We start from the raw sequence: 24,206 nt of genomic DNA, 5'->3' as shown, positions 1-24,206 counted from the left end.
GTTTGTTTTGTTTTTTGTTTTGTCCTAATTTTGTTTTAGTTGTTGTTGTTTTGGGTTTGGGTTTTTGTTTTGTTCATTGTTTCAGTCGTCATTGTTGTTGAGGTTTTGTTTGTTTGTTTGTTTTGTTTGTTAATTTGTTTGTTTGTGTTTTGTTGTTTTTGGTGGGGAGTTTGTTTTGTTGTGGGATTTTTTTGGAGATGAGAGGGGGGGGGGGTATTGTTGTATTTGATTTTGTCGTTGTTGCTGTTGTTGTTTCTTGGTTTCCATGAATGTGGAGTCTTTTTCAAATGCAAATAAAACCTCTTTTTTTTATCTCACTGTTCTTTCTTTCCATTGAATTTCAAATAATCTTTCCCGATCTAGGGACTCTTTCTATCTCTCAACGTATTTTCTGTCCACCTCCACATCCCAATCCTTGTCTCTCCAACCGAGACAAGTGCTTTATTTTTGGTTATCCGTGCCACACACCTGTGATTCATATCCGCTACATCTTTTCGTTAGTAGTAAGCGATCTTTCCCACAGACAAAACATCACATGCTGCGACCTTTGATATATCAGTTGCACGAGGCATTGGTTGGGACTAGGAAAACCCCAATGGCTCTGCCGAAGAGATTTGATCCCACGACCCAAGCTCCTCAGGCGAGTGCTTTACTGACTAAGCTGTATTCAGCCCCCTAGTCTGTATGAAGACTGCCATTCCCATAAGCGTACGGACTCTCATTTTTGTAGGGGGACAGGCTGGTTTTTGCCCGAATTAAACGAAAATGCCCGATTCTGGATAACAACATTTATTCATATATATTAGCATCATACTACCAAACAGCTATATAGGGTTGCAAACTCATCGCTACGCATTTTTACATGGATTACAAATAATGTTGAGGGTAGAATGATGAAACTACACAGTAAAAAAGGTCTCAGGTTTGCACATTCGGACCGAATATCTGTATAATTTTTGCCCGAATTTTAGGTTTTGCTCCAGAACTGGGGGGGGGGGGGGGGGGAGAGACAACTCGTACGCATATTGCTACTCCAGAGTCTGGTTAGATAAATCTAAATCAGTATAAGACAGAGTTCAGTGGATATTTAAACGGACGTATGTAGATGCACTCACTCACAGCTCAGACAGCAAAGTGATAAATATTCTTATGCTAGGTCATTGTGAAACGTTATCACCGTCGTACGTGGGATGACTTGAATTTGTTTTAGTGTTAGACTTCATGTAACATGTGTTTTTGTTTAGGTATTGATTTATTTGTTTATTCATTTATTTATTTTATTTTTATTTATTTGTTTATTTATTTATTTATTTATTCTGCTGGTCTACATATGTGATATATATAATTATGTGTGTGATAATGTTCCATTAATGTGTTTACCGATTCCCCACGGGCTAGTCTGCTCTACAAATAGCAGGAGAGTCGATACAGTAGTGTACTTGTTCACAGGACGTGATACATGCGTTCCGGAGCCATTACGGGGTGGTGTGGGGAGGGGGTGGGGGGGGGGGGGGGGGTGAGGAACATTTGTAACTGAAAATATTTATGTGATGGGGTTTATCTAAACATTACCGTTAACATTAACACAAGCCTGTCTGTGATGACGTGCATGCTGTTGTTTTGTACGAGTAGTTTATGCGGCAGGAGCGGGTTTCCTCTCTCGCTGTTTAAGTCGAAATAAACACAATAGTTATAATGTTAAACTGTGCTGAGATATCGTTAAGCAAATATTCGTTTCCCCCCCCCTCTCTCTCTCTCTCTCTCTCTCTCTCTCTCTCTCTCTCTTCCATCTCGTTCACCATCTCTCCCCTCTTTCTCTCTATCCTAAAACCCCCCCCCCCCCCCCCTCTCTCTCTCTCGATTTTTAGCGGGTTTATTATACAATTTTGTTGGAATGACATGTCAAGTTATATCTGCAATTTATTTACTTATTGATTTCATTTATTTATACTGTTGTTTGACGCACGTGTGTGATAATGTTCCATTACTATTACAACGTATTCCCCCATGAACGAACCTGTTTTACAAAAAGAGAACCAGTCGATACAGGAGTGTACCGATTCACGGTTAATAAATTAGTTCAGGTCCTATTACATATTACACATACATACATACATAGCATAGCATAGCATAGCGTAGCGTAGAATGTCATAGCATAGCATAGCATAGCGTAGCGTATAATAGCATAGCATAGCATAGCATAGCTTAGCGTAGAATAGCATAGCATAGCATAACATAGCGTAGCGTAGAATAGCATAGCATAGCATAGCGTAGCGTAGAATAGCATAGCATAGCATAGCGTAGCGTAGAATAGCGTAGAATAGCATAGAATAGCATAGCATAGCAGAGCATAGCAGAGCATAGCATAGCATAGCATAGCATAGCATAGCATAGCATTATATTACATTACATAACATAACATAACTTGCATAACATAACACAACACAATATAACATACATACATAACATAACATAACTTACATAACATAACATAACATAACACATAAAATGACAGTGACATAACAACAGCATAACAAAACATAACGAAACAAAACATAACAAAACATGACATAACATAACATAACATAACATAATAACATAACGCAACGTAACGTAACGTAACGTAACGTAACGTAACGTAACAACATAACACAACATACATAATTTTTATCTGGTTTAACGCTTTATATATGTGTGTGATATATGTCTAATATGGTATGACGATATATCATATCACAATAAATATGATCAGTCTAATAAGACCAAAATACAAGCTCTTAATGATTGACTAACGTAGTCTCCAGACTTGGATTCAATTGGTTTAACTTTATATTTGCCTTTAAATGAACCATTAGAATCACGAACTAAAGGGCGACCCCGAGTTCGCGAAGAACGAACGTACACTGAGCAATTAGAAGAAGCAATGCATAAAATGAACATTAACGTGTAAAGGGTAAGACATCTTTGGTCTGTCTGTAATCGAGTAGTGACCGGTGGCCGTGATTTAGCGATGACCATCACATTGGTATTCAGGATTTGCATGGAATGACGCTATTTGTGGTGTTTGTGTCGCACGAGAAATCTACTGTTAGCCACTAACGAAACAACCACACTCAAAATACACATAACTGTGTATAAAGTTAGAACCTCTAAAACTATAATTCCCTATAATTTCACGGCCCCTTTATAAATATCGTAATAAACCGGACACCCGTTAAAAGCGAACTTGATGCGGTATAGAGGATTTTACAACACAACACAACGCAACACAAAATACAACACACCACACAAAATACAACACAACACAACACGCACTCACACATACAACACACACACACACACACACACACACACACACAACTGAAACATGTTTAGAAGTTAACAGTTTCCCGATGGCCCATATGTTAATTTAATAATGTAATAAATATTAATTATACAAAGGTATGTCATCCGTCAGGTGGCCATCTTTTTGTTTTAACTGTAACAGTTTTATTTCCAATAATAGTAAATTCTTAACAAAAACGACTCATTTTATCGGGTTCTGAACCTGTGTCGGTGCTGCACTGTGAAGATGGTAACCTCCAAAACGAAGATGGTGGTAGTTTTGTGTTGCTGGTATGGCAGGGTTGAAAATTAGCAGTCACCCGTGGCGACCTTTATTAGCTAAGGGCGACTAAGCATTTTACAAAGGTAATCCGTTGGGCGACCGTTGATTTTAGTGTCTGGCGAGTATGGTACTAGTTAAAAAAGGAACACCGACACTGAATCGAATGTAACAAAACACACCGCGTCTATATTGGCGCCAACTATAGATCTAGCAGCAGAAGACCTATTACAGGTTCTATATTTTGACAGCGCCAACATAATAAATAACGATCAAATTAATTTTTAAAAAAACATATTAATTTATTAAGTTTTAAACCCATACCGTCTCAAAGAACATTTTATTGTAGGTAAAAGTACAGTGTAAATTAAAACAAAAATTCTATACAAATAACCATCAAACTGCATAGGTTAACTCTTTTTTTTTTGTGATACAAGTTTGAAGGCAATTGATGGAACATCCAAGGTAATCTGAATGACACCACCGTAATACATGATCAGGACCGTATCCCTGCACAAAGCAGAGTCAAATGGGCATTTGGCAAAACAGTGGATGATTCCATGGATCTCTATCTAGGAGAACAGCCACTCCCGAGGAAATCATTTGTTGGGAATTTCACCCCTCTTGTATCACCACAAAGTTTATTCCATCCCTCTTGCATCGCCGCAAAGAGGACTGCCACTCCCAAACTAGTTTACTAAAGCACGCACAGTTCTACATTTAGTCTGTTTCTACTGCATTATCTTTTACCCTGTATTGAAAATGAGATTTTAAAATATGTTTAATTTAATGGTACTTTGTAAAGAAACATGTTTATTTATACTGGATTTCTTTTTTAAATTTTTTTTATTTGAGTTGGTATGGGTTTAAAGGGACATTCCTGAGTTTGCTGCATTGTAAGATGTTTCCGACTAATAAAATATTTCTACGATTAAACTTACATTTTAAATATATTTTCTGGTTTAGAATATCAATTTCTGTATATTTAATGTGTTTCTGATCGTCTTAATATTATTAATGCCCGGCGCAGACGAGCGTTTTTTGGAAATAAAATTAAATTTAACCTAGTACAAATATTAGTACTATCATAAACACGTTTAATATACAGCCACTAAAATTTTATGCAGAAAAATATATTTGATATGTAATTACAATCGTTAAAAAGTCTTTGTTAGTCGATAACATCTTAAACATTGCAGCAAAGTCAGGAATGTCCCTTTAAAACTTAACATGTTTTTATATTAATTTTTACTTTATTCATTATGAAGTTAAATTTCAATTCATTGGTTTTCTTTTAACGGTTATTATTCAACAAAAAAACACTGCAGTTAAATTTCAATGTGATAATTGGAGGGCTAGTTGAATTTGAGAAAGGCCAGTAAGATTTTTCTTCAACTGGCCCTGCTGTCGACCCTGGTTTTCATGTTAATTTTCAACCCTGGTATGGCACCTGTTGCTTGCACTATTCTCTGATTTACAACGCACTTGGCAGGTATTGAAACCTCGGGTTACATTACGGGTTCGTGCAGCGGTGTTATTGAAGTTTGACGGTGTTATTATCGCATCTCGAGCAATTCAAGATCTAGTCTTAATGACTGCTTGTGTCGTTTAGAACACAAAACCATAGTGCCGTATAAATGTGACATATTTAGTCATATGGGGTGGGATTGGGTGAGAGGAATTAAGGGAAATACTTTACCACCCATCACGCATAAAATTAAATAATTGATTTCGTATGTGTTTTTATTTTTATTTAATTTATTTAAAAATACATTATTTAAATGTATGTTTACGTCATGCGTAAATTGTTACAAATAATTCCGCAGCAAATAAATCTACACAGCGAAAGTTAGTACTACAAAAACATCTTAAATCGGTGTCACATTCAACATTATTTTTTATTGAACTTGTTTGCTATAATTTCCGTTGTACGCTGACTTTGTGTGTGTGTGTATTTCTCTTCTATCCAGTGCACCACGACTGGCAAATCAAAGGCCGTGGTATGTGCTGTCCTCTCAGTGGAATGGAGCATATAAAAGATCCTTTGCTACTAATGGAAAAATGTAGCGGATTTCCTCTCCAAGACAATAATATATGTCAAAATTACCAAATGTTTGACATCCAATAGCCGATGATTAATAAATCAATGTGCTCTAGTGGTGTCGTTAAATAAAACAAACTTTTTATCTTTTTTGTGTGTATATGTTGGGGTGGGTGGGTTTATAGACATTTAAAATTATTAATCCTTATTAATATAGTACATTTAAATACGGTGTAGAAAGCAACTTACCAAATCCCGTGAGAACAATGAGAAGCCAAGCCAGTTTCCTCGAGATTCCACCCTTACCCACCACTCGGCCGGCTCCGTGCATACTCGTTTTTTCCGCAAAGTCCCGAAGCAGGTCAAGGGTCGAAATTTCGGCGGATTTCACAGTTGGTTGCGTCATTTTTAACCCTGTTTTTCCTTACTGTTCTCAGAACGGTACTATTCCTTTCAAAGTGCTTTCTTCAAGAAAGATATTCCAATTAAAGTTATGGAGAAAAAAAACACTTTTGAATATCGATTTGAAAGCAAAAGATCATCATATTTATTGTTGCCACTAAATTAACCTTTACACTTTTCTGCAAGCTCACATCGTTGTTTTATCCAAAGTATTTGGGTTTTCTTTCCTTTTTAAATTTTGTTTTCAAATTAATTTACAAATAAGAAAACATTATAACATTTTCAATTCAACATACGAAGAAATGTCCACTTGTAGGTAGTATACCGTGTCACTAATGCCGTAACAATTTCAGCGCATGACTGACAAAGCCTAACACGACCTAGTCTGGTCATCCTAGTGATGACTTCTGTCTGTCATGTGGGATGTTCAACCTAAGATCACGACAGTAGTATTTCCCTGACTACATTGATCGATAACTATCAGGACTTGCGAACACTGTCTATACAAACAATAATTGATTCCTATTGTTACAAGGAAATGGAAATGGTTTATTTAACGACACACTCAACACATTTTATTTACGGTTATATGGCGTCGGACATATAGTTAAGGACCACACAGATATTGAGGGAGGAAACCCGCTGTCGTCACTTCATGGGGTACTCTTTTCGATTAGCAGCAAGGTATCTTTTATATGCACCATTCCGTAGACAGGATAACACATACCACGGCCTTTGATGTACCAGTCGTGGTGCACTGGCTGGAGCGAGAAACTAGACATCACAAACCCACAGAACATATGTTACAATTAATGTCTAAAATCAGTCAATTTGTAAACTGAGTGAAATGTTCAGTCATTTGCAAACTGATTGATTAATTCTGGCAGTTTACAAATTGCCTAATTATTTCAGTCATTTCACAAACCGACTAGAAGAAGCGTGCCATATATATGACAAATTGAAACATATAAAATAATTGATTGTGGTTGTAGTGGTAGTGAGTGGGGTGGAAGTAGGACTTCCACTGGTTTAAACATTTATTTTATATATTATATACTATCACAACATATATATGGCTGGATCTAATCACGACTGAATTTAAATTACGTAATGATGGGCCCATTGGACTATTTCTCGTTCCAGCCACTGCACCACAACTGATACATCAAATACTGTAGTGTGTACTATCCTGTCTGTGGGATGGTGCATATAAAAGATCGTTTGCTACTAATGGAAACATGTAGCGGGTTTCCTCTCTAAGACTATATGTCAAAATTAACAAGTGTTTGACATCCAATAATCGATCATTAATAAATCAATGTGCTTTAGTTAAACAAAATCAAACTATTATTAAATTGTTGAATGTTTTAACGTCTAGGCTGGAATTCGAACCCAAAGCATTTGCCACAGTAGTTATAAAAGAAAGTTGCAACTTGGATCACTTGACCATGCAGTAATGATCAAACCAGTATGCAAACGAATTTTAAACCTTTGGGACAGTGCACCGTTACTTGATAGAATGCTGTGTCTTATACCCCTAGACGATGCATTGATCACCAAACAAACATATATTTAAAACATTAAAAAACACGATCACAATCTACTATTACGGAATAAAACAAAATAGTCCATCACCCAAAAAGAGATAGTATAGTAACCCATGACAGGAATATGCTGTTAAAGAATTAAACGAATAGTCGATTACCCTATGGGAGACAGTATAAAAACAGGATTCGAATCTGCTGTTACAGAATGAAAGCCAAATGGGCAAGCTTATTGTTATTAATATTCATAACACTTACGATTGTGAATGTAACAAATTATTGCGGGTTTTTCATTGTAAGGAATTATTATTTGGATCGAACCATTTAGGGATCGTAACAAAAGTATATTGAAGCCAGAGAGACTAAGTCACTTAGTCTGGGGGGGGGGGGGGGGGGGGGGGGGGGGTTTTTTACGATTTCAACATCTCCATTTAGTCTTTTTATCACTTTCACTTGCTTTGAACTTGAAAATCATCATACAAACACAACCCAAAAGGCTTCAAAACACTGGCGAAGGTATTTCATTGTCGACCTACTGCCCATGCAAACCAGGATATCAAGGTGGCTAGGTGTGTATTACAGTCAACTCTCGTTATAACGGCCATGTTGGTACCACACAGGTCTTGCCGTTGTAACGATCGTAAAGAGTTAGCTCTCTTAGTATGACAAGTGGTTTGGCAATCATGTGTAACAAGTGGTTTGGCAATCATGTGTAACACTAATAAATAATAAAGTAATGAAACAAACAAAACAAAAAACAAACAAACAATTGTTGTTATACATCTTGAGCGTGTTTAGGATGATTTTCTTTAATAAGAGTCACTTCTCTTTTTTTCACTTATCGAAATTTGCGTGTGGCGTCGTGTCGCGGGTGGGTGTGATATTTTCTCCCAATAAACAGCGCATTAAAACATTTCACGATATATTGTAACTTCTAATTAACAAAAAGAGACTTGACAGGAACAACTCAACTCTGCATCAAGATATTAACAACAATACAAGTTGTTTAAAAAAATCTCTACCTTGCACATCAAGCGCTGGAATAGAGCCGAAAAACGGCAATTGTAACAGCAAAAAAGAAGAGAAAAGAAGCATAAATTATCTTAAATTGCTGGAAAATATGACTTGAGAAATAGGCCAACTTGGAGCTTATGTCATTGGCGTCTGATGAAAGATACGAATGGGTAGAGTTTAATAGTTACAAAACCTTTCAAAGTGCCTTGGTTGCCCTCATATCACTGTTTAAAAACATTGTTTCACTATGTGCATTCATGAATAAATACTGTTTGTATCTTTTATATTACTACTGTCTTCCTTTGGTCTTTTCCAAACCTTGTTCTGTAACGTCAATTTGGATGAAGCCAAAGTCAACTGCCCATTTAGTCTTTTTGAGGGGGGTGGGGGGTCAGAATCAAGACTAAGTGACTTAGTCTCTCTGGCTTCAATATACTTTTGTTACGGTCCCTTAGTTGATGGTGGTGGTACGAAAAGACCTGTACGAAAGGACTTCAGCGTCTGATATACCAGTCAATGGAAAGAAAGAAAGACATGTTTTATTTAACGACGCACTCAACACATTTTATTTACGGTTATATTGCGTCAGACATATGGTTAAGGACCACACAGATATTGAGAGAGGAAACCCGCTGCCGCCATTTCATGGGCTACTCTTTCCGATTAGCAGCAAGGGTTCTTTTATAAGCACCATCCCACAGACAGGATAGTACATACCACGGCCTTTGACATACCAGTCGTGGTGCACTGGCTGGAACGAGAAATAGCCCAATGGGCCAGTCAAGGGTGTTATCTTCCTAGAAATGTAGTCGGCAGTTTAGATCAGCGTAATATATAGTATATGGCCTTTAGCCATCCCTCCCCCCCCCCCCCCCCCCCCCCCCACACACACACACTATTTTGGCACATTCGCAATGAATATGAAAAATAGGTTTTTAATGAATGTTCAATATGGGTTCCTTTCTTGGTCAGGGACCTAATTCATTAAACTTTCGCAACTTTGCGATCTCGCAGTGCAGTGATAAAAGTATACAACACGGCTAATGCTACGATTATAGAGTGTATACTACCAAATTAAATTCCACAAACGACAATAGTATTAGTAGTATATGTGGCTAAAACTCCTACCTAGCGTATCAATCGCCATAAACACCCCTCACCCTTAAAGTGAATCAGAACAAATGGCGGTCAAGCTGCTCTAGTTTCGCACAAAATCTAAGTACTTTGTTTTACAGGTACCCCATACATTTTTCAAGCACAAGGCTACTTGACACAGTGGTACTAGATGAAATAAAATTGCATTTTTTGCCTAGATGAAACTAATTTGATTTTACAACCAACACACACATTTATCACCAATCATAGGAATTGTGGTATTAACTGCTCTATCAAAAGTTTGGTGCACCTCGAACTTTGACCCAGACTTCCGTTATTGGTTTAGTACTACTTACAGTGCTCACAGTACTCGTTTAGCGCGTAAAGTGTTTTACAACATTCAATGTTTACATAAATCGATACACTACTAACGAAGCATTATCATTTGACGCCAGTGTGTCATTAAACATGATGTTACTGTGATCACTCCTATTTAAACACATAGATCAAACACCGCGCTTAATGTAACACTGATATATATATATAAAATATATAATAATACAAATGGGTTAATAGTAATATTTTGTTCAGGGTGGTTAAGGACATTGTTGTATTTCAGAACAAAGAAAGAAAGAAAGAAATATTTTATTTAACGACGCACTCAACACATTTTATTTACGGTTATATGGCGTCAGACATATGGTTAAGGACCACACAGATTTTGAGAGGAAACCCGCTGTCGCCACTACATGGTACATGGGCTACTCTTTCCGATTAGCAGCAAGGGATCTTTTATTTGCGCTTCCCACAGGCAGGATAGCACAAACCATGGCCTTTGTTGAACCAGTTATGGATCACTGGTCGGTGCAAATGGTTTACACCTACCCATTGAGCCTTACGGAGCACTCACTCAGGGTTTGGAGTCGGTATCTGGATTAAAAATCCCATGCCTCGACTTGGATCCGAACCCAGTACCTACCAGCCTGTAGACCTATGGCTAATCACGACGCCACCGTGGCCGGTATTATTTCAGAACAAATGAAAACAGAACAGAATAGAACACAGCATAACATGACAAAACAAACGGGAAACCAGAGCACACTGAACTGATCTCTCCATTAAGTTAACTGAATTAAACTGAAATGAACAAACTGAACATGACTCAAATAAACTGGCTGTACTGTACTCAACATATTTAAGTTATACTGGACTAAACGAACTGGACTGAACAAAACTGAAATAAACTGAAGTGAAGTAACTGAACCAACAGAATGGAACAAACTTAACTAACTTAACCGAAATGTATTGAACTAAGTTGAACTTTCTAAGTGACAATGACTAAACTAACTTAACTGTACTGAAATTGGTTTAAACAATATTTATTCACAGATCAAATTGCCTGTTGGCCAATCCCCTGCGCGTGCTGTGACCTCGCCGTGGTGCAGGGGTGTAACATTCTCTTTGAGAATGGCCAAAACAGCACAAATTGAACTTTTTAGTAACAGAATAAAACACTAAAACAGAACAGAATACATTAAAACAACACATCGACAAAGAAGTGAAGATAATTTTAATTACACTGAAACAATTGATCAACTAAACGAAGAAGAAGAACACAATATACTCTACTGATTAAATTACTATTTACAGAAGCTCGTTATAACAGCAACACAAGGACGAAACATCTGTACGGCTTTTAAAAAGCACCTGAAAATTGTCTTATTAGTTTAAACCTTCTTAAGATGATTAATTCATTATTGTTCATTGTCTCCTTAAATGTTAGTGTACTCAGTACAACAGTGTTTTGCAATGCTTTCCATCCCATTTTTATAGACTAAGTGGATAAGTAATGAAATTCTTCGTAGTCGTTATTATAGTTGCTAAGGAATATTCAAGATACTGATTCATGGGCGTACATAGGGGGGGGGGGGGTGGTTTCGATCGACCCCCCCCCCCCCCTGAAATCGCTTTTTTTTATAAATTAATATATCTGACATTGATATCTGACATTATTATATTTACTCAACATAGAAATATATGCCCAATATCTCTGCAATCTATTTTGGAACCCCCCTTTTCAAAATCCTATGTACGCCCATGTGATTACATGGGGCGGTGGTAGAGGTACACCTTTTATATTTATTATTCTCATATTTTTAAACCAAGTATAAAAACAACTCCGCAGATATACCAGGCAACACAGCCAGGCTTCATTACCCGATACTATTATACATGGTCGTCGAGTATATAGCCACTTCTATGATAAGTGGTAAAATGTTGGCGTTCATTGAGGTTGTATATGGTAGTTCAGGGCCGTATCCTGATCAAAATCCGGGGGGGGGGGGGGGGGGGGGGGGGGGGGGGGGGGGGGGGGGGGGGGGGGGGGGGGGGGGGGGGGGGGGGGGGGGGGGGGGGGGGGTTGGGGGGGGGGGGGGGGGGGGGGGGCACTACTTTTTAACAACAAGGGGCGGGACGTAGCCCAGTGGTAAAGCGCTCGCTTGATGCGCGGTCGATTTGAGATCGATCCCCGTCGATGGGCCCATTGGGCTATTTCTCGTTCCAAACAATGCACCCCGACTGGTATATCAAATGCCGTGGTATGTACTACCCTGTCTGTGGGGTGGTGCATATAAAATATCCCTTCCTGCTAATCGAAAAGTGTAGCCCATGAAGTGGCGACAGCGGGTTTCCTCTCTAAATATCTGTGTGGTCCTTAACCATATGTCTGACGCCATATAACCGTAAATAAAATGTGTTGAGTGCGTCGTTAAATAAAACATTTCTTTCTTTCTTTTTATCAACAAATGAAACACTATACAAATTAAACCCTAAGATATGTATGCTATTTTCTGGAGTAAAAAAAAAGTGAGATGCTCGGGGGGCAATTGCCACTCCTACCCCCGGAGGGTACGACCCTGTAATTGACTGGACATATATCCTTGAGAAGTGCGGCCTCCGGTAAGTATAAAGAAGGCTGCCGACAGTGCAGATCGAACGAAAAGAAGCGGTCAGATTGATTGGAACCTGTTATAAAGGCCGTGCTTATTATATTATAGATAGTTTGGATCCTTTGTACTGGAAGAGTGTGTAATGACATATTAGTAACATAAATTATAATTGTGTGGGGGTATGAGGTAACACGAGCCCATCTGCCACTTTAAAATGACAGTACATAAATTAACACAATGAAAATTAGCACAAAATAAATGAACAGGAATGAATAGATCAAAACATAAATATATTGAAAAGATAGAATTACAAGCCCTTAGCCAATGGTGGGTCGGGGGTGGGGGTCGGTCGACCCCACACCGCTGACTTTTTTTTCAATATGCTTCGCGCCCTCGTGAGCCTAAACGATCCCCCACCTTCTCAAAATCCTGGCTACGGGCCTGAATTAGAACATAGATATGACTGAAATAGAACATAAATAAAAAGAATATAAATTAATAAGACATAATATATATATATATATATATATATATATCGCATATAGTTCCGTTATATATGGACAGCACATCAAGAAACAGAATGGGGCATAAGTAGTGGGCAAGTATAGATTCGTAAAAAATAATTCATAAGCCCCGTGAAGGCTATATAAGCCGACTAATGGTATAGCGACGCCTGTATGTGACCATTCCAATCTAATATCTCGATGACGACGGACGTTAGCCCTTGCTCTCTCGATCTGCCCCCCCCCCCCCCCCCCCCCCACCTGGGGGGACTGATTAATAGTTATGGAATGCTGATAGAATACCGGGTCTCGTACACCGGGTCACGGGCAACCGTGACCTTGGTGTACGGAGACCGGATTCAGAAGAAAGGAAGGTGGAAGAAGAGGAGACGTGTGCCAGCGGCGGCGCAGGGGGGGTCAAAACCGGTGGCTAAACCGCCGGCGGCGACTCCTTCTGTTAGACCGCCGAACACCGCTCACCAGAAGACGACCCAGATGGAAGAGGTTCCGGCCCCGGCTGTCTCGGCTACCGTCCCACTGGAAGACGAACGAATTGGACGAGCCTGACGCAGCCATCTGTGTCACCCCGTCCAATCGGCCTCCGACACCTAGCCCTACTCACGCGCCTCCGGACGTATCGCCGACTCCACCGACGACACCCGTTGAGGCGCAGGCCCGGAAGGAGCCAGTTGTGAAGAGGAGGAAGGCGAACACTCCCCCGAGTTCAACACCACCCAAGCCAACTCGCCCCTCCAAACCGCCGCAGCCGAGGACAGAACCAGAGGGATGGTGGTCACTGCAGGCCGGCCGTCTCCAACAGCGTTACCAGCAGCTGGTGAAGACGAACCTCTCCGATGTACGCCATTTGATTAGCCGCCCTAAGGAGCAGGCTTATCAACCACTACCCGACGGACTTAACGAGGGGGAATTCGCGGTGCACCGGCTCAAGATGCGGGAGGGACAGAACGCAGTGTGCGTAACCATCCGCCGGAATGGGAAATTCAATCAAGGTCTGCTACTACAGGAGATGGACAACCCGACATTACATCGTGTCCTGAAAACCGTCGCGGGTCCACACTACCGTCCAATCACCAGGTCGCTAGCAGACTCCGATTACCGGCAGCTCCTCCCGCACCTTGACATCCAAGACTACATCGGAACCCTCTAGATAACAACCTTTACCTCCGTGAGTACCAACCTCTTTTTTGGGCTAGTTAGACTTTAAACGTTTTGGAAGCAGTTCAAAATTCTTATGTTTATTTTTTTTATAAGTAGTCTAACGCATTTTATTTTGGCGCCCGATCAATTGCTCAAAATCACCTTAAAAAACCTTTTGGCTGAGCAGTCTTAACTATTTTTGGTTAAATTTTAGAGTCCGGACATGTTTTGGATGCAGTTATTCTTTGTAGACTTAGGTAAAATACAGGCTTCACCGAGGAATCGAAATTCAGCCAATCAGAGCACGGCTCCCACTCGGTGTACTTCAAGTTTACGAAGTGTCTGCTATTTGGTCCGCGCTCGCGTCGACCTTACTAAATGGCTTTATTCCAAATTCCGCCCACCTCAAACTTACCCCCCCCCCCCCCCCCCCCCCCCCTCCTGCTCCGTGGTGGGCGTGCCTGAACCTCTGTGGATAGGGGCACGTAAAAAGAGTTTCCCTGTTCCCTGTATGTGACGCAACACATAACACGTACCCCCGGTCACCCATTAATCCATGTACCCTACTATTTCATGTACTTTAAAATTTTAATTCACGTTCCAGCCAGTGCACCACGACTTGTATATCAAAGGCCGTGGTATGTGTTATCCTGTCTAAACGATACCTTGCTAGTGGCGGGTTTTCTCTCTAAGACTATATGTCAAAATTACTAAATGTTTGACATCCAATAGACGTCGGATGATTACTAAATCAATGTGCTCTAGTCGTGTCGTTAAACAAAATAAACTATAACTTCAATACGCTACACTCAGCCGAGTCAGCGATGCACGTGCACGTTTTTCAGCATTATCTGCAAACAAATGATGACTGCACGTGCTGCACGTGTTATACTTGAATAAAATGTGACGAAATGAGACGCGAGTACTAAGATTCAGTTTTCAGTATGAGCGAACGGGAGAAAACGAAGTTGAGGACGATGTTGCGTTGTATCTTGCTGTGTGCCTGTATTGTAGCAAGCGCCGCAGACGACTTCACGGACAAATATGCGCAGTACATCAAAGATTACAAGTTTGGAATATTTCCAGGTATTTACTCCGAAACAATGTGATATGCAGGGCCGTAGCTAGGATTTTGTGTTGGGGGGGGGGGGGGTGTGGTGTGGAGGGAGTAAATAGTCTACAACTACTTAAACGGTTAAGAATGTAAGTTTCTTTAATTTTTTACGAAATTTTCTTGCTCCCCCCCCCCCCCCCCCAAAACCCTGCTAGCTACGGCCCTCATGTGATTAGGCTAGGCTTTACAGATACTAGCTCTGATCGAATGAGGACATAACTGTCCATATGTCCGTCTTGCTTTCTTAGGTCTGCGTATACAGGCTAAGTAGATGAAAGAATGATGGGCTAATGACGTAGGTTCAAGTATCGGCTTTGTCCTGAAAAGTTGGGGCGGGCGGGACGTAGCCCAGTGGTAAAACTACGTTACTAACCATTAACCAAATCAAATTTGTCCTGAGTATTCATCAGAATACCAAAAACTAGTAAATTGAGCAAAAACATTAAGAGGACCAGATATTGGGTATATTACTCCCATAAACGGGGTATACGACAGTTGGGAAGTTTGTTAATGAAGCCACTTGAGCACATGTATCATTGGCTATTGGATGTCAAACATTTGATACTAAGGTCAGACTTGCAGTCATCAAAACAACTACTACGTTTCTATTGGTAGCATGAGATGTTTTGTAAGATTTCCCACAGATGTCCAATAGCCGATGATTTATACATCCAATGTGCTCAAGTGATGTCGTTAAACAAAAACCAACTTTAAACTTCGACTAATCTGAACGTACCCGTCGGGAGTTGTCGAAATTGCAACACGACCGCAGAGTTTGCCAACTTCGTGACGGCTGACGGTGATATGATCCTACTGAAGGTGCATTTCATGTTTCTAGGTACGAAGTGGTGTGGCCGTGGAGACGTCGCAGCGGGTAATGAACTGGGATCGCTGCCCGTGACTGACGCCTGTTGCCGAGGACATGACAAATGTAGGCCTAATGTTAAAGGCCATAAATTCTATAAAGGAGTCTTCAACATGTGGCCATATACCAGGTATGATGAAACGGTGGGGATATCGCAGATGGCTATAGTGTTCACAAAGTGTTTTCCGGCATGGGAATGCTAACAAATGGGTTTTATTATAAGGTAGGGACCGTACCGGAAGACTAGTGGCGCCCCAACTCGCCGCTAGTCGGTCTATTAGTTTTTTGGTCTAAAAATAGGCTTGTCTTTTAGGTCCTTTTACGATGTGTTCCCGGAATTAAACAAGAACTCTTCAATTATAGAAGGTAGGGAAATAATTAAATTGTTTGTGCTCGATTCCAAAAACCGGTTTCAGATTTGTTTTCACATCGTATTCCAGGCCAAACCCGAAAGTTGAAGAATATCACGCCATTTTCTGCAGGAAAATATTTATTTTGTAAGTTTCCATGATTTAAGAACAACAAATTATCAAAAGCACAACTTAATACATCACTGACGCCATATATGACACTAGTTTACTGTTGTAAACTTTTATATAACTTGTAGACCCCATAAAAACATTGCTAGGTGTACTGAGATTCTTGGAATCCAAGATGGAGGACATTTTCGTTTGAAACACTTTCCCTGCTATTTATTCTACAGGTACTGTTAACACTGTAGAAAATTAATAATTTTATGCATATGTTGATGGGGAACCTTCAAGCGTTTGAATATTTAGAAGTGTATGAAAATTATGATAATGGCCAAATCAATGCAACAGAGGTGTTTGACTTTTTTATCACATTTTTCCACAAATACTCAATGACACTGAGAAACTTGTTGTTGATGAACTGCAAGCCATAAATAAGATACTCTATATATACATTTAATGATGCTTTTAATGGTTACTGATGTATTCTAACCCAAAATAAGGCACCAAGTTAAATAATTTGCACTGTGCCAATTTTTTTAGTTCTTGTGTAAATGTTTTGCCAAAGTAATATTTTTGAAAAAATGTTTTTACATTATCATTATCTGGGATGTGTTCCATCACTACAGCTATAAATATATGTGATTGTTACAAAATTCTGAAAGTGTCTACGGTCCCTATATAAGGCACAAGACGGGAGAGAGTGGGGGCAGAAGGGTGCAAAAAATAAACTTTTGGCAAAATGAGTTGGCCTGGAACGTTTTCACCATGTATTTCCTTCATTCCATCCATAATATTGCTTGTAATCCATGTGTAGTGGATATATTATATACTCTTCAAAAAAAGAAACGCAAAAGGGTACAAATGGGTTATAACTCCGATTTTATGTTTCCTACCGGTTCATGCTTTGGGACATGCAATGACCTTATATTCACAAACACATTCCCACGGTTACATTCGATAAAACGCAGCTACTGTACAATAAAGTTCCAAAATGTGAATATTCGCAAAAACGCAGCCACGTGCAAACCATGTCACCACTGCACGTGCGTTGTCTGCACGTGCAACATGAACACCGACAGTATAAAAGTGCAGGGTGTTCGCTTGCCTGGCCTCTGTATCTGGCCGACAGTTGACAAGCCACGTCTCGGTGAACCGCAGAGAAACAATGCCATCGGCCGACTAGACGCAGGCGAATCCAGAACGGCCGTTGCCAGGGCATTCCATGTGTCCCCAAGCACCCCCAGCACCATCTCCAGACTGTGGGACCGTTACCAGCAACATGGATCAACACGTGACCTCCCTAGATCCGGTCGACCACGGGTCACTACCCCCGGGCAGGACCGCTACATCCGGGTACGCCACCTTCGGGAACGATCGACTACTGCCACCTCCACAGCCGCAGCAATACCAGGTTTGCGCAGTATATCCGACCAGATCGTACGGAACCGCCTACGTGAGGTAGGAATTCGTGCCAGACGTCCAGTTCGAGGTGTCATCTTAACACCACAACACCGTCAACTCCGACTGCAGTGGTGCCAGATTCATCGACAATGGCCTCAACTGCGATGGAGACAGGTGTGGTTCAGTGACGAGTCCCGATTTCTGCTCCGACGTCATGATGGAAGATGTCGCGTGTATAGGCGTCGTGGTGAACGTTATGCGGCAAACTGCGTGCAGGAAGTGGACAGATTCGGCGGGGGTAGTGTCATGGTGTGGGCAGCCATCTCACACACTGGCAGAACTGACCTGGTCCACGTGCAGGGCAACCTGAATGCACAGGGCTACATTGACCAGATCCTCCGGCCACACATCGTTCCAGTTATGGCCAACGCCAACGCAGTGTTCCAACATGACAACGCCAGGCCTCACACAGCACGTCTCACAACGGCTTTCCTACAGAACAACATTAATGTCCTTCCTTGGCCATCGATATCACCGGATTTGAACCCAATTGAGCATCTATGGGACGAGTTGGACCGACGCCTGCGACAGCGACAACCACAGCCCCAGACCCTGCCCGAGCGGGCCACCATCCCCGGGACGTCATCCGTACTCTGGTTGCTTCAATGGGCAGGCGGTGCCAGGCAGTTGTCAACACACGCGGAGGCCACACCCGGTATTGACTCCAGATGACCTTGACCTTGGTGGTGTGTCCTATCACTTACTCACAATGGACTAGAGTGAATTGTGAACAATCCTGCAACATTTGGTAATTATCGGACTCACCATTCAATAATTAAATCAATTCTCCAAATGTTACGACAATGTGGTTTTGCGTTTCTTCTTTTGAAGAGTATATATATATAGTCGACGGTGTTGTGGTGTTAAGATGACACCTCGAACTGGACGTCTGGCACGAATTCCTACCTCACGTAGGCGGTTCCGTACGGTCTGGTCGGATATCCTGCGCAAACCTGGTATTGCTGCGGCTGTGGAGGTGGCAGTAGTCAATCGTTCCCGAAGGTGGCGTACCCGGATGTAGCGGTCCTGCCCGGGGGTAGTGACCCGTGGTCGACCGGATCTAGGGAGGTCACGTGTTGATCCATGTTGCTGGTAACGGTCCCACAGTCTGGAGATGGTGCTTGGGGACACATGGAATGCCCTGGCAACGGCCGTTCTGGATTCGCCTGCGTCTAGTCGGCCGATGGCATTGTTTCTCTGCGGTTCACTGAGACGTGGCATGTCCTGGATTGTCAACTGTCGGCCAGATACAGAGGCCAGGCAAGCGAACACCCTGCACTTTTATACTGTCGGTGTTCATGTTGCACGTTTAGTGGTGACATGGTTTGCACGTGGCTGCGTTTTTGCGAATGTTCACATTTTGGAACTTTATTGTACAGTAGCTGCGTTTTATCGAATGTAACCGTGGGAATGTGTTTGGGACATGCAATGACCTTATATTCACAAAGCATGAACCGGTAGGAAACATAAAATCGGAGTTGTAACCCATTTGTACCCTTTTGCGTTTCTTTTTTTGAGGAGTATATTATGTTATATGTATATGGTCGATTATTTATTTTAATATTACACTTGCTAAATTAAATAAATATTTACTTGTCATGTACTTGTTGAGCTCTCATTGATGTGCATGGTGGTGTTTACTCTTGAAATTAACATGTCGGTAAACAGGTGATTTGCGCACTTTATTGGAACGTGTCCATTTCATTGCAATATTTGTGACAGTCTCAAACTGTTTACCCTCATCCCTCTCCAAAAATGTGTAGCAGTAGCTTTTGAGCAAAATGGTCTGCTGTGATTCATTATACTGGTATTGGTATTGAAGGGGCCAATCTCAAAATTGCATGACTGCTATTGCAATTTTTTATATATTTTTTAAATTTTGCTTTCAAAATTAGACTACACCTTAACTGTATGCCCACTCGTGATTCTAATGAAATGTGATCTACTAGTAAATACATTTTGGTTGAATCATCAGATGCTCACACATAACTGATGTAGCACCTTAAGTGTTTGCAAGATTGTGTAAATTTCTAAATTATATTGAATTTATATTCAATAAATTATGCTGTCATAATAATTTATGCTGAAATTTAAAATACTCGGGGTTAGCTTGCGGTTTTAAATTAAGTTTAAGGGTAATTCCATTTCCGACACTATTTGTAACACGCCAAGCTGTTTTGCTAATGTGAATGAATGTTCGGGCATTTTCGATAAATTACGGCAAAAATCGCCCCCCCCCCCCCCCCCCCCCCCCCCCCCCCCAATAAAAAATAAAAAAAATAAAAAAGGGGCCCATACGCCTATGGATAATGCACCAAGAGAACTCTGATAAAGTCAATGATTTGTGATGTCCCAATACTCGTTATCATTGGGTTTGGTTTTTTGGTGGGGGGGGGGGGGGGGGGAGTTTCAAGCCCGAGGATTCTAGATATGCAAGATGACTGTGCGAATTTCAGAATTCTATATTTAAATCCTATTACCACTGTATTCGCGATTCTGAAAATATAGCTTTTCAAAACACTTCGAATATTTATTAGTATTCAGTTAATGGATTGGATAATTTCTCTAATCTGTGCAAAAATTCATCATGGCCATTTTGTTTTGTAGGCTACATTGCGATTGCGACACGGTCTTCTACGACTGCTTGAAGAACGCGGAAGCTTCAGAGTCTGAAGCGAAGACTGTAGGAACAATTTACTTCGACCTCTTGGCATCGAAATGTTTCAAGACTGTCGACAAAAAGGTCTGCACTAAATGGAAATGGTAAGGTATTCCAGGAAAGAATCGTAAAGCCATATCGGTACGACTTGCGCTGTCGAAGGGTCCACGAGAAGAACCCATGTCCAAACAGTATTATAACGGTCAACTTTCACATCGCAATGACGCGAAAGTATAAACCTATAATATAATTATGGTAGGCCATAAAATGTTGCTAATTTGTTTTCTTAGGCATGATTATTCCACAATTGCAGGATTGTAAAAAGTGACATCACAGGTTATTCCCGTGGACCCTTCATATGCTTCCGTTCGACCTTTGTCCTTTCGGTTGCTCTGCCCTGCCCCCCCCCCCCCCCCCCCCCCGTCACGTTTCATGAGTAACATTGTACTTTAACTTCATCCGTAAAATATAGAATTGTTCTTGATAATGCAGTTGCGTTTTCAATGCACACGACCAAAATTGAAAATAAAGTTTGCTCTCCAGAAAAGTAATAATACACCAGCCTTAAGATCACGTGTACAGGAGACTGATTTTCAGGAGTGATCTCATCAGTCCACGATGCCCTTGCAGCCCAGCGTTATGTTGACGTTATTCTAAAACCAGTTCTCCAGCCACTTTTGCGCCGTCACCGAAGACCAGGAGGTCCCTTTCTGTTTCAACAAGACAATGCCCGTCCACTTACTGCAAGAATTACCCAGGCATTCCTGCAACAAGCCGGTATCACCGTTATGAAGTGGCCCGCCGTTTCACCGGATTTGAACCCAATTGAACACATGTGGTATGAGTCGGGACGTCGTGTACGTCACCGCCAGCCACCACCGCGTAACGTCGCCGAGTTTGCACAGGCGTTGCAGGAGGAGTGGAGGAACTTTCCTGTGGCTTATTTGAGATGTTTGTGTGCCAATCCTTTAACAGTCTTCACGCATGCTCACCGGCCTCGGTGGCGTTGTGGCAGGCCATCGGTCTACAGGCTGGTAGGTACTGGGTGCGGATCCCAGTCGAGGCATGGGATTTTTAATCCAGATGCCGACTCCAAACCCTGAGTGAGTGCTCCGCAAGGCTCAATGGGTAGGTGTAAACCACTTGCACCGACCAGTGATCCATAACTGGTTCAACAAAGGCCATGGTTTGTGCTATCCTGCCTGTGGGAAGCGCAAATAAAAGATCCCTTGCTGCTAATCGGAAAGAGTAGCCCATGTAGTGGCGACAGCGGGTTTCCTCTCAAAATCTGTGGTCCTGAACCATATGTCTGACGCCATATAACCGTAAATAAAATGTGTTGAGTGCGTCGTTAAATAAAACACTTCACAAGATGCTGACCTTGATATGGGAGTGTTGAACTTTTAGATTACGAATGCAACTCGATTACTGATAACTGGCCATGTTTCCATGTTTCTATGTGAATGTATCTCATGAATACCAGTCATTATGTCGTATTACATTATCCATCAATTCATTAATAGTTTGTTATTATTTGCAATGAAAAGTTCTTTTTGCGTTTTCATTGTTTCAGTATATATAGACGGTGGTATATATAGACGGTGGACTGAATGTACTATCGGTTAATAGAATAAAAATGATTTTCGACGATTATTTATTACATATTAAACTGACAAGTAAATATTTTGTAAATACCTAATTTAATGATACTTTACCTAATTTAGCATTTACTTGTTTGGGTGCTCTATGATGATGTTTAAGGTGGTGTTTACTCTTGAAATTAAAAAGAAATGTCGGTAAACGGTAATGTTTGCATTTTATTGGAACAGACTATAACAATTTTGGTCAACATTGTCAATTTCATTGCTGTTACAATATGTGAGGGATTGTTTCTGATGGTTTATCCCCATCCTCTCCAAAACAATATGTGTAGTCGTAACTTTTGAGTAAAACTGTCGGAACCATTATGAGTGATCCATTATACCGGCTATAGGTTTAATCTCCGTGCTTTTGTTTGTATATCAGATTTCCGGATCAGGTTTTTTTTTCATGCCTTTAAGCTATTGAGCTGAAATTTAGTACATGGCTTTTACCAATTGTTTTTTTTTACAAATCAAGTTGGACTTCAATGGTAATTGGCCTATTTTTCAGTTATAGCCCATGGTTTAGGATATGTGAATGTATTATACAGTTCTCTTGTGCAATGCCTAAAACTATATTTTTGATGGAATTTTGTGTAGTTTTTATGTACGATTATTTTTAACGACACCACTAGACATATGTACTATAATTTCTCATGATTTACCCATTTTTTAACAGTTGTCTCATGAAACTTTTGAAGATAAACATGTGTTGGTCCCGGTAAGGGGACATGTATTGCTTTTAACCGTATTCTTGGAATGCTTATTTTAAAATTCACGAACGTTTGGGGTGGGGCAGTAGTTTTGGCATGTCCGATTGTAACCGTACAGAAACGTACACTGAACGGGTTTAACTCTACACCTAGATGCTGCTTTTATAGTGTTAAAATTGATTTATATATTTTCTCTAGGTGGTCCTGTGCGAAGTACGAGATGAAGAAAGAAGTGGCTTTTGTCAGTACTCCAAAATATCGGACATGATTGTTCAAAAAATGTCATTCCGGTTTCAGGGTTCTATAAAGTTTGTCGAAAAGGATTAGTTTTGTTAGTTTTGTTTTTTAATTAACATTTGGTACAATAGTCTGAAATTGTAGTCTGAAATTGTAATTGTAACGTATGTGGAACTCCTACCTGCAGTGCAGCTCCTACCTGCAGTGCAGCTCCTACCTGCAGTGCAGCTCCTACCTGCAGTGCAGTGCAGCTTCTACCTGCAACTCCTGACAAAATGCCACGGATATAATACTACCACCCCTCGCCATCAAAGTGAATCGGGGGGGGGAGGGGATGGTCGAGCTGCTCGTTTTTGAGATGACGGGTAGTGTCAATGACTACCCTTGTTACGCACAATTTTAGTTGTTTTTTTAACAGGTACCCCATACATGTTTAAAGCACAACGCTATGTACCAGATGAAATAAAATTGCATAGTTTGGCCCAGAATTTGTTAATGACCAACACATGGTGATAATAACAGGACTTGTGGTGTTCACTCCTGTATCAAAAGTTGGGTGCACCTCGAATTTGACCCAGCGGGAAGTTTTTTGGTTTAATACTACCTGCAAGCGGAAATATTTTTTAAATCTGCCAATAACTTGACTGTCCGCGTGGGTTGCATCACCATGCGGTATCTGTCCTCTTCAACTTGCTTTTTTTTTTTTGAGTTGTAACATTTGTGTTTGGGACGGAA

General features: G+C 40.7%; 2 protein-coding genes across 2 annotated transcripts in view; one reads left to right on the top strand and one right to left on the bottom strand.

Moving 5' to 3' along the window:
* The window catches only part of LOC121372552 (amiloride-sensitive sodium channel subunit gamma-like), a 41,968-nt gene extending 35,986 nt beyond the window's left edge, over positions 1-5,982 (bottom strand). The window contains exon 1 of the mRNA XM_041498943.1: positions 5,895-5,982. Coding sequence (XP_041354877.1) covers positions 5,895-5,976 — 82 coding nt within the window. The 5' untranslated portion in view covers positions 5,977-5,982. The remainder of the gene's footprint in view (positions 1-5,894) is intronic.
* A 9,252-nt stretch (positions 5,983-15,234) lies between these two features.
* Positions 15,235-23,557, top strand: LOC121372261 (phospholipase A2-like). The gene is made up of 4 exons (XM_041498552.1): positions 15,235-15,395; positions 16,262-16,418; positions 20,830-20,985; positions 23,433-23,557. Exons 1-4 carry the CDS (start codon positions 15,254-15,256, stop codon positions 23,500-23,502), a joined length of 525 nt encoding a protein of 174 aa, XP_041354486.1. The 5' UTR covers positions 15,235-15,253; the 3' UTR covers positions 23,503-23,557.
* The last annotated feature ends 649 nt before the right edge of the window (positions 23,558-24,206 follow it).

The sequence above is a fragment of the Gigantopelta aegis genome, chromosome 4, assembly GCF_016097555.1.
Source record: "Gigantopelta aegis isolate Gae_Host chromosome 4, Gae_host_genome, whole genome shotgun sequence".
Lineage (NCBI taxonomy): Eukaryota > Metazoa > Mollusca > Gastropoda > Neomphalida > Peltospiridae > Gigantopelta > Gigantopelta aegis.
The sequence above is the reverse complement of the archived record's forward strand: the minus strand, read 5'-3'. Positions and strand labels throughout refer to the sequence as shown.